Source organism: Semicossyphus pulcher, unplaced genomic scaffold, assembly GCF_022749685.1.
Source record: "Semicossyphus pulcher isolate SPU_LCO1_2020_fin unplaced genomic scaffold, fSemPul1.0.p SCAF_4, whole genome shotgun sequence".
NCBI lineage: Eukaryota > Metazoa > Chordata > Actinopteri > Labriformes > Labridae > Semicossyphus > Semicossyphus pulcher.
The window spans coordinates 24,646,815-24,664,431 of record NW_027211715.1 but is presented as its reverse complement, the minus strand read 5'-3'; the positions used below and the strand labels follow the sequence as shown (position 1 = coordinate 24,664,431).

At 38.8% G+C, this 17,617-nt stretch overlaps 2 protein-coding genes across 2 annotated transcripts in view; both read left to right on the top strand.

The window, feature by feature from the left end:
• abca7 (ATP-binding cassette, sub-family A (ABC1), member 7) overlaps positions 1-2,583 on the top strand; it is a 28,472-nt gene extending 25,889 nt beyond the window's left edge. Inside the window, exon 49 of the mRNA XM_069680369.1 lies at positions 381-2,583. Coding sequence (XP_069536470.1) covers positions 381-845 — 465 coding nt within the window. The 3' untranslated portion in view covers positions 846-2,583. The remainder of the gene's footprint in view (positions 1-380) is intronic.
• Positions 2,584-5,143: 2,560 nt separating this feature from the next.
• r3hdm4 (R3H domain containing 4) lies at positions 5,144-11,595 on the top strand. The gene is made up of 8 exons (XM_069679920.1): positions 5,144-5,321; positions 6,437-6,594; positions 6,744-6,865; positions 7,081-7,201; positions 7,284-7,369; positions 7,749-7,834; positions 8,786-8,841; positions 9,210-11,595. The coding sequence occupies exons 1-8, from the start codon at positions 5,278-5,280 to the stop codon at positions 9,311-9,313; spliced, it is 777 nt and encodes a 258-aa protein (XP_069536021.1). The 5' UTR covers positions 5,144-5,277; the 3' UTR covers positions 9,314-11,595.
• The last annotated feature ends 6,022 nt before the right edge of the window (positions 11,596-17,617 follow it).

Here is a 17,617-nt window from a genome sequence, read left to right as displayed (position 1 = left end):
ATATGTCTGCAAAAAGGTTGATCACTCACATTCTCTGTACTGTGGTTACAGGGGTAAAAATTTAGATGAAAATGTCTAGCTCAAAGATACTAACAGAGGGGTTTCCACATTCTCTCAAACTAAAAGGGAAACTATAAATATTATTTGGCTACAATGAGGGAACACCCCGTCTGAACTCCCTGTCTGAGTTGTAGTTTGAGATCATCCAACTCAGTTAACCTGCAAAGGCCTGCTTCTTTAATGCTTCTACATAGATCAGTTCATATTAGCATGCATGCTAACGAACGTCTGGCTGTCATTCGTTTTGATAGCTGAACTGGCTTCAATAGATTAATTCAATAAGTTATTGATATGACATTAAAGCCGGCTCATTTTTATAGGTGTTTGTCAACTTTGCCAAGGAGCAAAGTGATGATGACTGCCTCACAGACGTGGTTATCGGCAACAGCACAGTACAGACCAACCGGACTACAGAGCCCTCCCGGATTAACGCTCCCACCATCCAACCACAGCCGCCCATCACGCCGCCTCAGCCGAGCAAGAAGCCAAAAAAGCAAGGAAAGTCGCCTGACAGCAAACCCAAAGAGAGTACATCGAAAAAGGCAAAGGCTACCAAGGTCAAAGCTAAGGAAGGCAAAGCTAACGGCGAAAAAAGCAGCAGTACGGCAATGACCAGAATACCTCAGACGAGCCGGAGGGGCAGCGCTGAATCCAACAGCAGTGACGGTGATGTTCTGGGACAATCAAGTAAATCCAGAAGATCCAAACACAGAGCAGAAAGCTCCAGTAAAGATCCCTCTGCACTCTTTATTGTCGACGGCAACACACAGGACAGCTCGCTGTGAAGTTGACTGTTACACGGCAAGCAGAGGGCGCAGGTTAAAAGGACCAACTACAGTCAAAAGCTTTTTACAACGGACTGTATGTTTATTTGAATGTTGCTAAATGTCGGCACTGACCTCAATATGCAACATGAAGCTCATAAGTTAGAAGTGGTAAAGATTGATTATGGAAGTATTACTGTTGAAACTGAGTCACTAGAGGTCAGTTTATCTGAAGAAAGAACAAAGAGTTACTGCTTCCTGGTATGGCTTTGGTGCCTTGTTCATCTTGCTAACAGATATGTAGCTTTATACCCTTTGTTTGGGGTTCATAAATCTTACACTGTGTCTTCTCTTTCTGTCTTTTCATCAGCCCAAAGTTATAGTTTATTTATTTTGAAAGAATATTATGCAAGGCTCAATTTAAAAAAAAAAAAAAAAAAAAACATGGGTTGGCATTCCTCAGGGCTCAATCATTAGACCTCTGACAATCTCATCTTTCTTTTGCAGAAAGCACTTTAAAAAAGGAAAATGCTGCAAATACTCCAAAAGTACCTGAAATACATTTTATATTTCAGAAAGTATTTGGGAGGCTGTCATATTAAGCAGAATCTCTTACGTGGAGAGTATTCTTACTGCATGTTCGTGGTTAAATACCTATTAAATGTTTAATAATTACCTTTACAAATATTATTGTTTTGTAGGTCAAGAACTTACTTTCTCTTTTGTCTGTAAAAATGTTTATTTTTTATTTATTCAATGTTATTTGTCATTGGGTTACACTGTCATTTCCAAAGGGGGGTATAACACACAATTAAGGGGGGAAAATCTAACTTTGCCTGTTTTTATTATGATTTTGTTTTGTTAATGTTTTGTCTTTTCATTTTATACAGAAATCAAGACATCACAGCTTCTTGCACAGCTCTTGAAATGTCTAAAAACATGATCTAATTATTACTAAATTTATTAAAAGAATATAAAACTAAGAGACACAGACACACAGGTGAGACTCTAGACTGCGAAGTCTCTTTACACAATCTTCTACAAACACTCCAAATCAAAGGAATTATTATCAAGATTAATCAAGTGTCTGTGAATGTTCTCAGTCATCCAGGTCATTGTAATTTGAAGCTCAATGTAAAAGGAAACTGGACCTGGTAGAAGTTGAAGTTTCACCTCCTATGGTAAAGGCTTCTTCAGTTCTAAACTTTCATCAAGTAAGCAATAGAAGCAATCTGTCTGAACTTTAATCATAAGACGCAAAGACGTTGCCTTGTCGACGGCTGTTTTTTTATAATGATTTTTTTTATTAAACTCTGTATTTCTTTTTTTTTTAATTAAAAAATGACACCGCTGACTGAATGTCCAAAGCAGGTTGTCACTGCACCACACTGCAGTGTTACATAATCAAACGATTGTTACAATAGTAACTAAAGGTATGAGACAGACATATCAAAGGGTTTCATTTTAAAATGCAAACTGTTACAAAAGAATATAATGTTAAAATGGTTGTGTTGAAAATGCTGAAATACTGCAAAGACATTTAGCTGGATAAAAGTGGTGGATGTTTAATTTTGTAATGAAAGTCTTCTACTGAATGTATTTTACAATGCTTGAGAAGTTATACTTGAACTTTAGGAGTGCATCAACTATAGATGTACTTTATATAGAGGAAATATTCTAGCTTGACGTTACAAAAAAAAAAGTATACTGAATGTCTGTCTGAATGTTTTGTCCTGAAGGAAAATAAAACTATTTTGTTTCGTGATGTTTTTTAATACTGTGCTTTATGTTGTGTTTCTGATGAGTCACTGCAGCACGTCATGTTCTTTGTCATCTTGAGGATGAGCGTTGGTTTGGCTGCGGAGAAAAGCGGAGGGAGCCTTCTCTGTCTGTCAACACTGCGTCCACCTAACGATGCTTGTGTTACAGCTTCACTGTTAACAGATAAATAGACAGGAAAAAACAAATTACTGGATAGTTTAACTGGCTTATCTAAATCTAATTTTATTCAGATACACTGAAATGTATTTATATGTATTAGAACTACCTAACTTACATGTTGGCTGAGCAGTCGACCTGCTGCCCGACACTCCTCTCTCTCAGATGCTGATCACTAACAGCCACGAGGAGCTGATCAGACTGAATGTGTCTCCCTGGTCCTTCATCACCTCCTCTCCTCCTCCTCCTCCCCAGTTTCTGAGTGACTGTCTGGAGCAGGGCATCCAGACTTGACAGGGAGATGTCAGGAAGTCGAAATTCAGCAGATCTCTGCACAGAAGAAGAAGAGAGGAGAGTCAGTCACATTTGTGGTGTGAGAACAGTTTTTATCAGAAGAGGAAACTTGTTTATTCCTGTTGTACTTGGCCAATGTGTTCCTCCTCTTTTTGATCTTGACTTCTTGATTTCTTCTTATAAATTCTAACTTCCTTGATATCTTTTTTAATGGAACTCAACCACTTTTACCTGAGCAACGCCTTTCAGCACTTAGGATCTTAAGGAGCAAACATAATCAGTCTATAATAATGGCACATAACATTATACACCAGCTGGTTTTAATGTTTACTTACACTTTTAGAGAGCAGAGGGTTGTCTATCCAGGCTCTGCTTTCTTGCACTTGTCCAGTAACAAACCTGTCACCTCTGCAGGCTTTTATTGTGAAGCCTGAGTAGATGGTGTTTGTTTGCTTTGATAAATTGATTGGAGGCAGTGGAGTGTGACACCTCTTAGTCTTCAGACTCTCAGGAGCTGGTTCAGTTTCAGTTATAGGTGGAAGCACTAGTCGAGTACTCTGTGATTGTTTGTTGTTAGTGTCCAAATTTAATCCTGCATCACTTGTTTGTTCCTCTGATTTAGAGACAGATGGGTCATTTTTGCTGCTGGTTTCTAGTTCCTTTGTACTCGTATAGATGCTGTCCTCTTCTTTCTCCTCCTCATCCTCCACAGGCTCCTTGGCTGCATTCAGAAGAGGCATTAGATTGACACAAAGCCTCCTTATATTCCCTGATGTCTCATCTGTAGTAGTGAGACATTTACTGTTTGATGTGGCACCTTTAATCTTCTCCTTTGACCTCACAGTTCTCGTGCTGGGAACTGATTTCTTCACTTGACCCACGATCATTGGAAAAGTGTGTGCTTCCTTTTTTTCTGGATTTACGGTCCTTGCCTTCTTCTCTTTCCACATCCCAAAATGTACATAAAAGCACCTTTGAGAATCTTCTCGGAAATAGACCAAACATCTCTCGAAAAAAGATTAAGAAAAGAAATGTGTAAACTTTACAGAGTTTTTGTGTCTGCTCCTTTTTCGCCAACAGCAGTTAGAAAAGCACAGAACAATTAGATGACTATGTGGCAGGCCTATTAAACTGGCTGTTATGGTAACACACACACAAACTCTTAATGAGTGGGAAAGACTCTTTGTTATTTGTGATTACGTATGAGGGAGGATAATGTTTGAGCTGAAATAATTCAGACATTCTTGGTTGCAAAGAGGTTGGAGGTGGCAGAGGATTTGGATTTTAAGTTATGATTAAATTTTTTCGGTGACAACAAAGATTGTCTATTAATGTAATGAGTCACTCATGTCCTAAAAAAAAAACACCTGTGCCATGGTAATACATTAAATTGGTTAAGTTGAGTAGTGTTAAGAGACATATTTTCTTCCCTCCAGAGAACAGAGGCAGGTATAAAAGAGAGTGAATGTTGGACCTACATTTGTCAGGTGGACAGAAACTAGCCACAAGTTTATAAATAGCACTCTTAAGTCTATAAATAAATATGACTGAGATTTTAAACGCATTACCTGCCTCCTCCATGTTAACAGATGGGGCATGAGTCAAACTATAAAATCAAAATACATGCCAAATACATTTTTATAGCTATTTTCTTCATGCTCCATATTTTGGCATCAATATCGTACAATGAGAGCAAATGCATTGTCCATCCATATATACAGTCATTGGTCCAGACACTGATAAAGGACTGTTTACACACCATGACTATAACATTATACTGTGCGTAAAGCTAGTTCACCCTTTCGTGTGTGATGAGGTCCATGGTGCCCAAATATCTTTTCTAGAGGATAAAATAATTAAAAGTCAAACTAACTGTGTTTAGATTCTAGAGTTTAAAATATACAAACACTTCTTTTTTCAATGTTTTTAAAGTGATGTTGATGTGATAACAATCCTCGCCAACTGTCACCAAATAAACATGGAGTGAGAGCTCACACTTTTCCTCCCCTCTTTGTTTGTGGTGGGAGGACAACAGCTATTTTTGTTCTGCTGGTTCAGCCCACTGTCAAGCTAGCAGCCAAGGAGCTAGTTTAGCTCCTTAAACGATAATCTGCCAAACACAGTCACTGTTTTAACTTTTCTTTGTCCAAACTGTGATATTTTTGCACGTCCCGTAAAGAACCGGAGCGGTTGTTCATTCCGTTTGTTTCGCTGGAATAAGATGGTCGTTTTGACAAACAACAATGAAGAGCAGGAGGATTATATGTAAGTAAAAATATGAGTATGAACGGTTGCCAGCCGTTAGCGTTAGCCTGAGTTAGCTTACGAGTCCATTTAAATACGGTAGAGTTTGAGTTTACGACGGGAGGAATTGTGCACGGTTTTGGTTTAAAAAAAATCTTATCAGCTCTCTTGCAAAAGAAAAATACTGCATACATTAACTCTTACTAGTTTGTTTGACGTTAATGATTAGGGCTTAACAGGCGTCTCAGTGTAATTTTCTGTACCTGCTAGCCTTTTAGCTAAACAGCTAGCTGACCTGAATATGGTTGTCATGGAGTCTTGAAAGTCATCGATATCTAAACCATGTCACGGTGTTTGATAATGATCTCTCTTGGCATTTCCCACAGCATATCTTATTCAGATTTTTTAAATGCTGTTCGTGTAAACATGTACAGATCAAGTATGTGTGAGGAAAATGTTATTTTAGTCTGAAATTGTTGTAATCAGTTCACTGCCTATTTAACTGCAAGTTTGCATTGATTTACATGTCAAAGTGACATTATAAGATATCCTCTTGTGTGCAAACCTTACTAAACCAGGCAGAGATGACATCATACAGTGCTGCTGTAGTGTTGCTAACAACCTGCAGGGCGCAGGCTAAAAATTGCATCTGCTGAGCATGTTGGCAAACCCAGCTGAGGCGGTCTTCACACAACACCCACTGACCTACATCTGAGGCTCCTGCAGGAGGCTCTTCCTAGCTTCAACCCACCGTAGTGCAGACACAAAACAGACGCAGGCAGGCACAGCAAATCTAGCTGTTTGGTGTATTCTTCTTTCCTTGTATGCATGCTAAACATTATGGTGAAATGATTTTCTGCATGTCTGTATAGATACACTATTTGACAGCATCATTCAGCTATTATGCAGTGAACTATGCCACAGCATGTCCATTTCTCTCCACCCTGTAATGCTTTAATATGACACATTTATCAAAGTCAAAGAGCATATAGCCATGAACAGTGCAAGTTCATTAAAATAGATGAAACTTAGGTCACAAATTCGGTTCCAGGTTTCAGGACACGTCTGTGTAAGATGTGTATGGAGCAGTTTGAGGAGCTTGACTATGCTGAAATCTCGTCTTCTGTTTTTCCCAGCCTGATAGAGGAGCGTAAATGCAGCTCCCTGCCCAGTTCTCCCGCCAAGCGAGTGTCTCCTGCCAAAAAGAAGCAGTTCTACATCAACCAAGCCATCCGCAACTCTGATCTCACTCCTCGAGCCAAAGGCAAGAAGAGCCTCCGCCGCCTGGAGAACAGTAAGCTCTCATTTCACATGATCACATTATTGTATCTTTTCATCCAATTCAGGCTGGTGCATTTTTAATTCAATCAGTGTTGCTACTGCAAAATCCACTGCAGACTGAACATACTAACACTGTCCACGTCTTTCTTCTCTTACAATCAGCACGCTTTCTTGCAAATCTTCTCGAGAGGGATGAGTGCTCTAAAGATGATCTGGAAGTTTGCAGTAACCCGGCCATCCCATCCATCTTCACTGAAGCCTGCACTAACGGAAACTACATAGAGGTAGGTTGTATTCAGCTCTGCTTTAACTTTGCTGCAGGAGTGACATAAAGTCTGTCTTAGTTTGACCTTTCTGTGTTTATTCCTTCAAACACTAAAGGCTGTAAGTTTTAAGACTTTAACCTTTTCAACTCCCTACAAAAGCCAGAGCTTGTCTTGCATCTATGATCTAAGCATAAGTAAAATACATATGAATAATTGTCCTCTTGTTCTTTTAGCCATGGAATGACTTCATGAATTGCTCCGGTGAGGAGCAGGAGAGGCTGTTGTCTCTGCTGGAGCAGGAGGGGGCCAAGAAGAAAACCCCCAACACCAGGCTCCTCAAAGACCAGAGGAATGGTGAGCGTCAGCACTTTGTGATCTTTGATTTGTTGGCTGTGTCATTCTGCGGTTTAACTGACTTTCACTCATCTCTTCACAGTAAATCTTGCCTTCACTGCTCAGGACTGCTTCCAGAGAATCGATCGCAGGCTAAGAGCAACTCTGAGACGGAAACAAATCCCCATAGTGAGTGTCATCACTTCTTGTTCTATTGTCTGAGAATTACATTAATCGGAAAGCCTCAACTGCCTGTCATTTCTCTGCCACAATAACTAGTGGAAGACATGTTAACCTCTGCGCTTTATGCCATATTTTGACTCATCTCTTGCATCTCTGCTGAGCATCAAACTCACAGGTTACAATGGCTTGTTGTCTGCTAGTCAGCATTTTACCTCCTCATAGTTGCCCTTTATGTCATTGGCTACTTTTAGAAAACCAGGACCTGCTGTTCCGGGTTTTTACATATGCCAAACAGGTGTGCTCGCAGTCACTGAGGAAGCTCACTGAAGTTTGCACACATGAATGTTGTTGACATCAATCCTCAAACCATTTTCTCTCCTCACAGGGAACTCTGGAAGTACTTGAGGAAAACCTTCTGAGCTTCTTCAACGCTCAACCTCACTCAGTTTACACAACCAACCTCGCCAGCAGGTAGAAATCTCTTTTCTACATTCTTCAAGTCTTCGAAACCATTGAATTCACTTTTCTCAGAAGAAGCCCAAAGAAAGTATTACAGTGTTTTAGAACTCAAACCATAATGTTAGTTATGGAGACTTTATAAACTTGCTCACTAAACTCAGAGGGTGATATTTGCAATAGTATACACTGTCACTGCTGCTAGCTGCATTAGTTTGGAAGCTCATGATAAAGTATAAAATAAATACTTATTAATCCATTCATTTATTTTCTCCTGCTAATCTTGCCACAGTTTGCGTTAAAGTGATTAGTTATATAATTAGGAATTAGGTTTATACATTGGCGGGGAGTGCTGACGTCAAAGTCCACATAGTCACTATCAGCTCTTGTCCTTGAGCGGTGTTAGCCTGCGTTCAACCCTTTTGTGCTAACCGCCGGGGTCAGCCCTACACACGGGTCTGTATGTGACTGACTGAGTAACTGACTTTCTGAGTGAGTGAGTGAGTAACAGTACTTTCCCAGCCGGCTCCAGATACTTTGTTTGGGGAGTAGGCGGTGGCTACTCCTCCACTGCTTGTCTGCTGTCCTAACACATTGCCAACAAAAGCGCACACTGACCTGATGCGGTCAGCCACATACTAGGTTTTGACCTAGTCTTGTTATTTATCTAATGACATCTGTCCAACGCTGCAGTGGACAATAAATTCCAGGCAGGTTGCTGGAAGGTCACAGTTTTACTGCTGAGTGTCTCAAGATGTTTAAATGTGTTTCCAAGTATTGTAAATGGCTCTGCTGTGTTTCGGCAGCTGACAAATCTTTAAATTCGTGGAGGTGTTACTCAGACTGAGCTTCCTGATTAGATATACTGAGCTATGCTGGTAACTGTAGTAATAAGTTGATTGTATTATTGGTGTAAGGGAACTGATGATGGGAGCAGTGGAGAGTAATGTCTCTGTTTGTGTTCAGCTTTGAGAGGCTGCTGCTTCATGCCGTCTGCCAGTACATGGACCTCGTCTCTGCAAGTGAGTGGAATCACACATTACAAATACTGCACTAATATATCAAACATGTCAGTGTTTTGTCACCTTCAATTAAAATGGGATTGTGTTTTGAATATTGGACAACCATTTTTTAAACAATTCAACGTATCAAAGGGAACATTCTGAGAGTCAACCCCAGTTAATCACTTGACAAATATTGGTATCTGTAAGAACCATCAGAAGCTCATAGACAAACCACAGCACATGAACCGTTGTATAAAAGCTTTTGACCATTTTTGTTCTTTATATAAACCTGAGTACACAACCTGAGTGGCCTTACAAAGCAGCTTAATGTTTTTCAGTCACATGAGAGCGACCAAAGTCTCTGTGTTTGTTTGTCCGACCCTCAGGCACCGACTACCACGGCTCGCGTCAGACTGAAGTGGTGAACAAACAAGAAGAGTTTCTGCCTCCTGGGCGTCTGCTGTCTGCCTACCTGGAGCAGATGAGCTGAGACAGACCGTCGCCCTGTTTCCTTGTTTCCTCCGCACAGCTCTGCTGCAGGCAGGAGAGGCAGGAGATGTGTAGATAAGGTGGTCTGTGTGTAACGTCTGTGCGATGTCTGCTAAAACCAGAAGATAAGGCTGATAAACGCCTGCTTTCTTTTTTCTTGTTGATCTTTGGATTCTCCAGATAATTTCCATAATTTTTATCCGTAACGAATCACAGTTCTAATAGGTTGGCAGAGGAATACATGATATGAAGTTACATATGAATTATTAGCTTATAAGCTGGCTAACGGTGAGCATGTGTCGTACATAGCTGCGCTTCATGATCAGCTAACTCTGAGTACATTAGGTTGACTCAAATCTGAGGCTGCCAAACTTTCCGTGCAGAGGAAAAACCCCCTCTTTGAACGAGGTCACATGACCTCTCTTACACACGTTACATTTTCTGCTCCTCTGGTTAACACCTAAGACTGTTGTCAAATCTATTATTCATCCATCCAAATGTTTTGCTTTTTGGGTTGTTATATGACACACAGCATCAAGGAGCTGACTTGATTGCAGATTATAAATGAAATTCTAAATGTTTTAATCTCATGACCTGATTTGTGAATCAAATTCACAAAAACAAGTACAAGCAAAATGCACTTGTTACAATGTAAACACAAAATTGTCATCCTTCTTGGTCCTTTTCATCTTGCTAATGATAAAATGTCACACGTTAATATGTTTAAACAACATAAACTACAATTTTCTTACAACTGCATCCTTTCACACTTTCACCAACTGATGAATTCATCAACCTCTCACCCTGAATGCCACCACTGGTTGATGAGAGCTCGATTTTTGAACTCAAAGCACAAAGTCACCACCATCATATTTACTGTAGAAAAATATTGAAAGTTCACTCTGATCCCATTTGTCTTGTAAAAAGTGTCCGACATGCAGCTCTGTTCTAAAGGTGCTAAAACAGAGAGCTCATTGTAATGCATCGCTGCCTGAAGGATTAGCCTGTAGGACTTGTGTAAGATGTCCGATATGAAGCATGAATATTAATAATCTCTCTACATTTATGCACAGACACATCACCCATCATCTTAGATAAGCATCTTAGGAAGCAAATGTCTGTCTTTACGGGTGCGAAATAACAGCTTGTGATAAATTTGTAATTCTCTGATATTGAGAAAAACTCCCCCTTAGGCCCAATTTAATTCTGGATCTACCTTTTTGTATCCGCTAGCTTTGTTGAACCTTTTCTACACCAGCTGTGTTTCAGCTGCATTTCTTTAGGTATCATCTGAAGGAAGTGCTTACCATTTAAAAAAACCAAAACCATCTGTTTATTGGTGCAGAATTAACAGGGTTTATACAGGCCTTAAATTAGAGTCAAGGACATGATTGTGCGCTGATTTCCCCGCACACTGCTACAAACAAGTTGTTACTTTAGTCATGCTCAGTAATAAAAGACAAGATAAGGTCCTCTACTTTAACTAAAAACTGCTACTATCCCTGTAATATTAGACGAATTCATGGATTTCTTGTATTACGCACAATGCTAACTTTGTTGACTCACAGCTGGAACGTTCAAAGCCTTGTGTTCACGTGTACAGGTGATGTGGTTTAAAGGTATTCTGTATGTGCAGTAGATGTGTTGCATTGGTGGAAAACATCCACAGGAAGGTGTTTTGATGGTAAAAAAGAACCTGCTGAGTCTTGCCTCTCAGGTCTCATCTCATTATTTACATTTACAACCCAAGAAAAGCACTTCTGCCTTATGAATACAGGTTTCTATGTTTTTTCTCTGTACATATATTTCTACATTTGTACTTTTGGAAACAGGTTACTTTAAAAAAAAAAACCGATTCTTTTTTATGCTGTCGCTGGCAGTGTAACAAAACTTGACCTGTTGGTGCATTTTGTCAACAACCAAAGTTTGTGTGTTTGTCACATTGAAATCTCATTTCTCAGGCTTTCAAACTTGTCACTCTGAATGTCGTGATCTCACGTGGTGTCATTTTCTGAGTACTGTATCTGCAAGATGAACTTGTTATGATCATGTTCGCCCCAGCACCTCGGGGTCCTGCCAACTTTTTAAATTCATGTAGACGTAGTCGTGCTGTAAATATGAACTCGGATAATTGACTTGTGCCAACATTTGGACGGAAGAGGCCTCTAATAGTCTGAAAGCTTTATACACTAGACTGACACATCTGTGTGTATATAATGATCTGTGTGTGTGCTACAGTTCCTATTTATAATTATTGCTGCATCTATTAAAGGATTTAAGATATGTCCTCTCTTTTCATTGTGGATTTTTACTTCAAAGGCCATGGTGTTCAAGACTAAAATAATCTCTTTGCTTTTGTAATTCACAATTCACTCTTAATTTTCTGACTTAACCTCATGTACTTTGTGTTGTACAGAGATCAGCTGCTGGTTGGTCATGAGTGATGGGTGATCATATCTTTCACTTAAATGAAAGCAGCATCATCCCAACCTCAAAATACAAAATTACAAGTAAAAGTCCTGAATTTATAATTTACTTCACAATTTTGAAACTTTAAAAGTTAAATAGATTTTGTAACTTCATCCAAAGAACGGTAATATTTAAAACAAAATGACCCAGTGTGTTCTTTTATATTATATATAACTTTTAAATACAACATCTGATATATCTTTGATTGCCTAGTGACCACATTTCCTTTTTTCTGTATTTTATGAGTCATGTGAATGTAGAAATTCTACGAAGGTGTAAAAATGACCTTCCTTCTTTACCTTCATAACTTTCTGTGCAAAAACATTTTGAAGGAACAATTCCTGAAGATAAGATGCATCAGAATGCTTCGATGAAGACCCTAAAACATTATTCTACACTGTATTGTTCTCTGCTCAGAGTTCCTGTCTGTCTCTCTTCAAAGTGTCTTATTGTTCTGTAATGAGCTCTCATATTACCCAGCTTTACGTTACTGATTCAATTGTAGTATACATGAACCGTACTTGTTCACACAATCTGTCACACATCTTGACTGCAATAATCTCTTCAAATCCACCTTTATTTTCAAATAGTACTGATTATTCTGCAACATCAGAAGCTTGATTCGGCTGTACAAAGATGCTCTTTTGGGGCTAATTTGACACCCAAAAAAAGGATGATTACAGGGTCCTTTATTTTAGACATGAATGTTAAGTGAATCTTAAGATATGAGATATTTTGTAAAGTTTCTACAAAGTTACTAAGCAGTCTTTCAGTGATAAAGATCTAAGGTAGGAATGCCCTGTATGTGTGAACTCCTGTCCACTAGATGGCGTAGTAGTACAAAGAAACAGGACTGACGTTCAGTAAACTTCATGGTTTTAAATATGGAGCTGTGATCTCTCAGAAGCAGCTTTCAAAGGTGGGCTATGGTGTACAAGTTAATGCAAACACGCACTGAACTTTTACTTTGATACCGTTGTTTTTATGAAAGACAATTAGCAGCTTTTCTCAGATGTTAAAGAACGGAGGGAATCTGAGCTTTGATGTGGCTGTTCTTAAAACAAAAGATCTGATAGAGGTCGAATCATCAGGGGGCAAAAAAAACCTGCAGAATGTCAGCGAGAACTGTCTCAAAAATCATGTTGTCATACAAACAAACTGCTCTGAAGCAGCAGTAAAAAACGTACTAACCAATGAGAAAATATAACAATCAAAAGAAGTTTGTAGGTCTGATAGATACTGTTAATTTAACTGAACATGAGCCATTCTTTGCTGCATTTCTTTAACTATTCCATTTACTACATGTCTTGTCTTTCGTGTGACGTACCTTTTAAAAGTTGTTCTTTTTGAGTTCAAACTACAGATTCAGATTTGGCTCCATGTTGAAACATAAACTTACACATTCAAAAGGCTGCATTTGCATATATGTCCTAATCAGGGACACAAACTAAGTGATTTGGATAAATACTTGTCATTTTTGTATATATTCAATGTGTCAATGCAAAACACTTAATCATAAATTCAATACCCCGTGAAAACGTGAAAATTCATAATGCAATACTGTGGGAGTTTTCAGTTTTTGTATTACACAGTAAAAATACCAAAGTCTTACTCAGAATACTTGCACTTAAAGACACTACTGTTCATATCAATAGCGAGAAAGTTTTCTGTCTGTCTGTGCACTGTGGGAAATGAACATCAGGTGGCAAAAATGTTGTTAATATTAACATAAAGAGATCTTAAATCTATTGTGGATGTTTTAATTTTTTCCCAAAAGCTGATTTGTTGTGTTCTCGTAAAAGGTTTCAAATGCATATGTCGTCTTGTTTTCTTTGAAGCTCGCTTCATTGAGGCTGTAAAACCATTTGTTTCCCTGTGCTGACCCCACCCTGGCAAAGCCTAACGTAAGCTGAAAAGCATCGCTCAGTGTCTGAGTATTTTCATATCAAGTGTGAAATTATAGTTGTCATCACCACACAGAGTCTCAAGTGGTGTTTAATTTTAATTTAGCTTCTCACTGTGTCAGGGAACTTCTCTCCCTGATCCCGTTACCTCTGATGAGGCAGAGGGAGGATCATTTTTCATGTTTCAACTATCTCAAGCTCTGTATTTTAGTTAACAGCTGCAACCAGCCACCGACCACTCAGCACCAGCAGATCTTTTTGTCTTATTTGGAAATAGTGACAGGGATTTTTAGAAGCTGTAAACAAATGTGGGATGAGGATAGAAAAGACAATTTCCTGTCTTCATTTAACACTGGCTTAACTGCTTATTTTCAGTATTCAACATTTCTTTTCATAATATGCAGTTTTTTACCACATAGTTTGGTCTATGTGAACCAACCCCGACATTTGCATACATTGTGGTTTAATGTTTTCACACTCTTCGCCCCTTTGTGACATCAAGGTGGTAGCTCCTAAACACAGGTTTACCTTGATTAAGCTGGAAAGGTGTCAGAATTTTCAAAATAAAATGTATTAAAATGTGAACGTTTTTTAGACTTAAATGCAGCTTTTAGCGGTTTTATTTTGATCAAACTTCAAGATTAAGCAGTAGCAATGGCAGAGATTCTGGCATGATATTTGAGTGTCAAATAAGAGTTCACTTTTAAGCTTATTTAATGCAGTTTCCTAAATGCAGAATTGAGCTAATTCTACTGGCCAGCCAAGGGACCGTCACCCAAAATCAACACTGAAAGAAAATGTAAACACAATTTATCACAAGCTATATGTGAAACCTATATCACGTTGTTAAATTGTGTTTCTTGTTTACTTCTTTTAGAGGCCAGAAGAGGGAACGTGTTTTTAGAGAAAGTAAAACTACATTACTTGTTATGATACAACTAACAAATAGTTTCATAGTATATTAGTCTGCAAATCATTTCAGGATTAATCCAATAATGCTGTGGTCTTGGTCCTAGAAGATAGTTAAAAATGAGTGTCTATGAAGAATTAATCGCTTGTTTTGTCTGATGAAATAACTGTGAAGCTCATAACAAAGCTTTTTTTGGTTGATAAAAGACTTATATTCATAAAAAAATAGTTGCAGATTTTTTCTTGTTACATTATTAACAAAACAGCATACGACATTTTTCTTTCTTATTCCTTGAAACTTGTTGTAGTTGTATAGAATTATATAAAACTCTTGTTGGAAATCACATTTCAATAGCTTATAGAATAAAGTCTGTACATTCAAATTAATCGTTCATCTTTGAAGCACTGATGAAAAATAAAATGTACACTTTTTTTGAGATTATGAATCATTTCTGACCACCTCTCTGTCTTACTCTCACGGTACATCACCTTTTTGCCCCACTCCCAGCGCACTTCATACCTCAAGCACCGTCGCATTTACTGACACCCCCTACTCTATGGGGTTGGAGGGGAGGAGGGGGGATATGAGGGCTGGCCCCTGCTGATTCAGAGGTTAGGAATTTGCATCTGATTACTGTTTGTCAACCAATGATCTGACTGTGCAGGCCGGAGAGTCTCTCCACGCCTCTCTCTCGCTGTCTGTCTGGCTGATCGTTGCGGGGGCTCTCAAACCTACACTCAAACTCTGAAAACACAATTACACGCAAAAGCCGATTGCGTGGATATCATGCAGTCACATGAAACCACTTTAATTCTAGCTGATAAACACACGAACCACCTCTCCTCTTCCTCTTTTTGCTGTTTTTGGCTGTGTGTGTAATCGAAAAGGACGAGACTGCATTCAGAGACGGGGAAAACAGGAATGTTTCTTCCGGTTCCAAAGAGTGTAAAAACGGAACGGAAGCCGATGTGGTAAGTTTAATTTCTCTACATATTTTTTCTTTCGCCTTATTTATTCCTCTACTCTCTTATTCTAGTTTGTGTGGCTTCCTTCTTTTTACTACTACTGCTGTTTTAATCTTCACTTATAGGACGCAGCTTTTTATTTAATCGATGAGACATTATCAAATCGCCTGATCAATAACCGAATGCTACAGTAGTGGATGGACTCACCTGCCATATGTCACCCAACATGCGTTATTTAACCTACGCTGAGTGTAATGTCACTATTGCTAGTGGTAAAATGTAACGGATTTTGTTGTTTTTTAAAAGGCTTTTCGGCAGTCAAACCGATTTTTAATCGAATATAAAGAGAGAAAAAAGTAAAAGAAAATGTGTCTGTTATTGGCTAACTGGGGTCGTATTTACTGTCAGCTAACAGCTAGCTACAAAACTAATTTCAGTTGTACCAACGGCTAACGTTCGGATTTCGACCGTAGAAGGGTCAAATCAAAATACTGCCACACATGTTAAACCATAACTTGGCTAGTTCAGCTATTATTACAAGCTGCTTATTTACAGTATTATCCGGTGCTTGAGCTATATCGGATATCCAATATCGGATAACCCAAGTGCCCATGTGTTTGCAGTGTGAGATATAGCCTATGGGGCAAAATCTGCTTATTAACATGACTTTAGTCATGGCGTGGGCACGTCCTGTACATTTCAACCCACCATTTTATCGTTAGTGTCCTTTACAACGCCATTAAACATACACGAACGTTACAGTACATCCTGCTGCCCTTTAAGATGTATGAAAAGGGTAGTCCACGTGACAGCATCAACAACTGGGCTTTTATGAAAGTTTAAAGTGTCATTTTGGGGGTTTAAAGCAGAGACAATAGGATTATTTAATATTTTTATTTTGTTTATTTGTGTAGGGACTAGTATGTAGAATGACAACCGATGCCACACACTACAGCATTTTTGGCCTTGGCCTTTAAAATACATAAAACTTGACAACACATACCAAGGGATAGTACAGAACACAAACTCTGCAATTAATGTGAATGTTAACAACACAAAACTCAGAACTGAACCATAATACAAGACACAGACTTAAGCCTACTACATTGAAACACCATTAAACAAGAAGCAACAGATCATACTTGACTACATAGGCTAACTGACCCCTGAGTCCTAGTATAGATCCAGTTTAACTGGTTAGTGTTTCATGTGTGGATCCCCCAAATCAGTAAAGGCTGATTGTCTAAATGAGGATTTAGAGCTAAATGTGGCTTTCTGAATGAATTTCAAGTTGATTTCTATGCCTGTTTGCTACTCACATATACAAATAATACAAATTATGTTGTAATAGGCTGTTGTAATATGGGTTTGGCTGGGCTGTAATGATCAAAACCCAACCACAGACAGGACTACACAAGAGCTGAACATGTACAAACAGCCCACATGTATACCTATTTAAAAATATAAAAATAACTCAAAGACTGGCCTTTAGCTCTGTGTTATTTCACTGAGGTTTTTGGTCAGATTTTTTGCAGGTGAAATCCCTTAAGTTGTTTGTAGCCATTTCATGAGAAGTGCAAAACAAATGTGTAGCAGACAGATAAAAGAGTCAGTATCTGTTGGTGGATCAAGTCATGTCCAACATGTCAGGAGAGTGACATGGACACAATGAGCTGCCTTCAGTGCTACAGCAGGGTGATGGGAAAATCCAGTGTATGATATAGTGTGACGTCAGCAGACATGAAAATCAGGCAGAAATTAAGTGGATTAAAAAAAAATCTTCGCATTGTATTTCTCAGGACAGTTACATCAAATTGACAAACCTCGCGGCCACAACCAAAACTAGTGACTTGGTCTGTGGTTGGTAGTCTCTCACCAAGTAGTGGGGGTGGGGGAGTACAGGCACAGGCACAGGCACAGGCACAGGCACAGGCACAGGAAGCTGGTTTGGTTTTAAAGCCTCGTATAGCACTTTGTCTTAATGACCGTAAACATATAGATCTGTTCTACAAACAATTAGCTTGCTTTTAGTGGAGATTTGCATTGTCTTGGTTTTA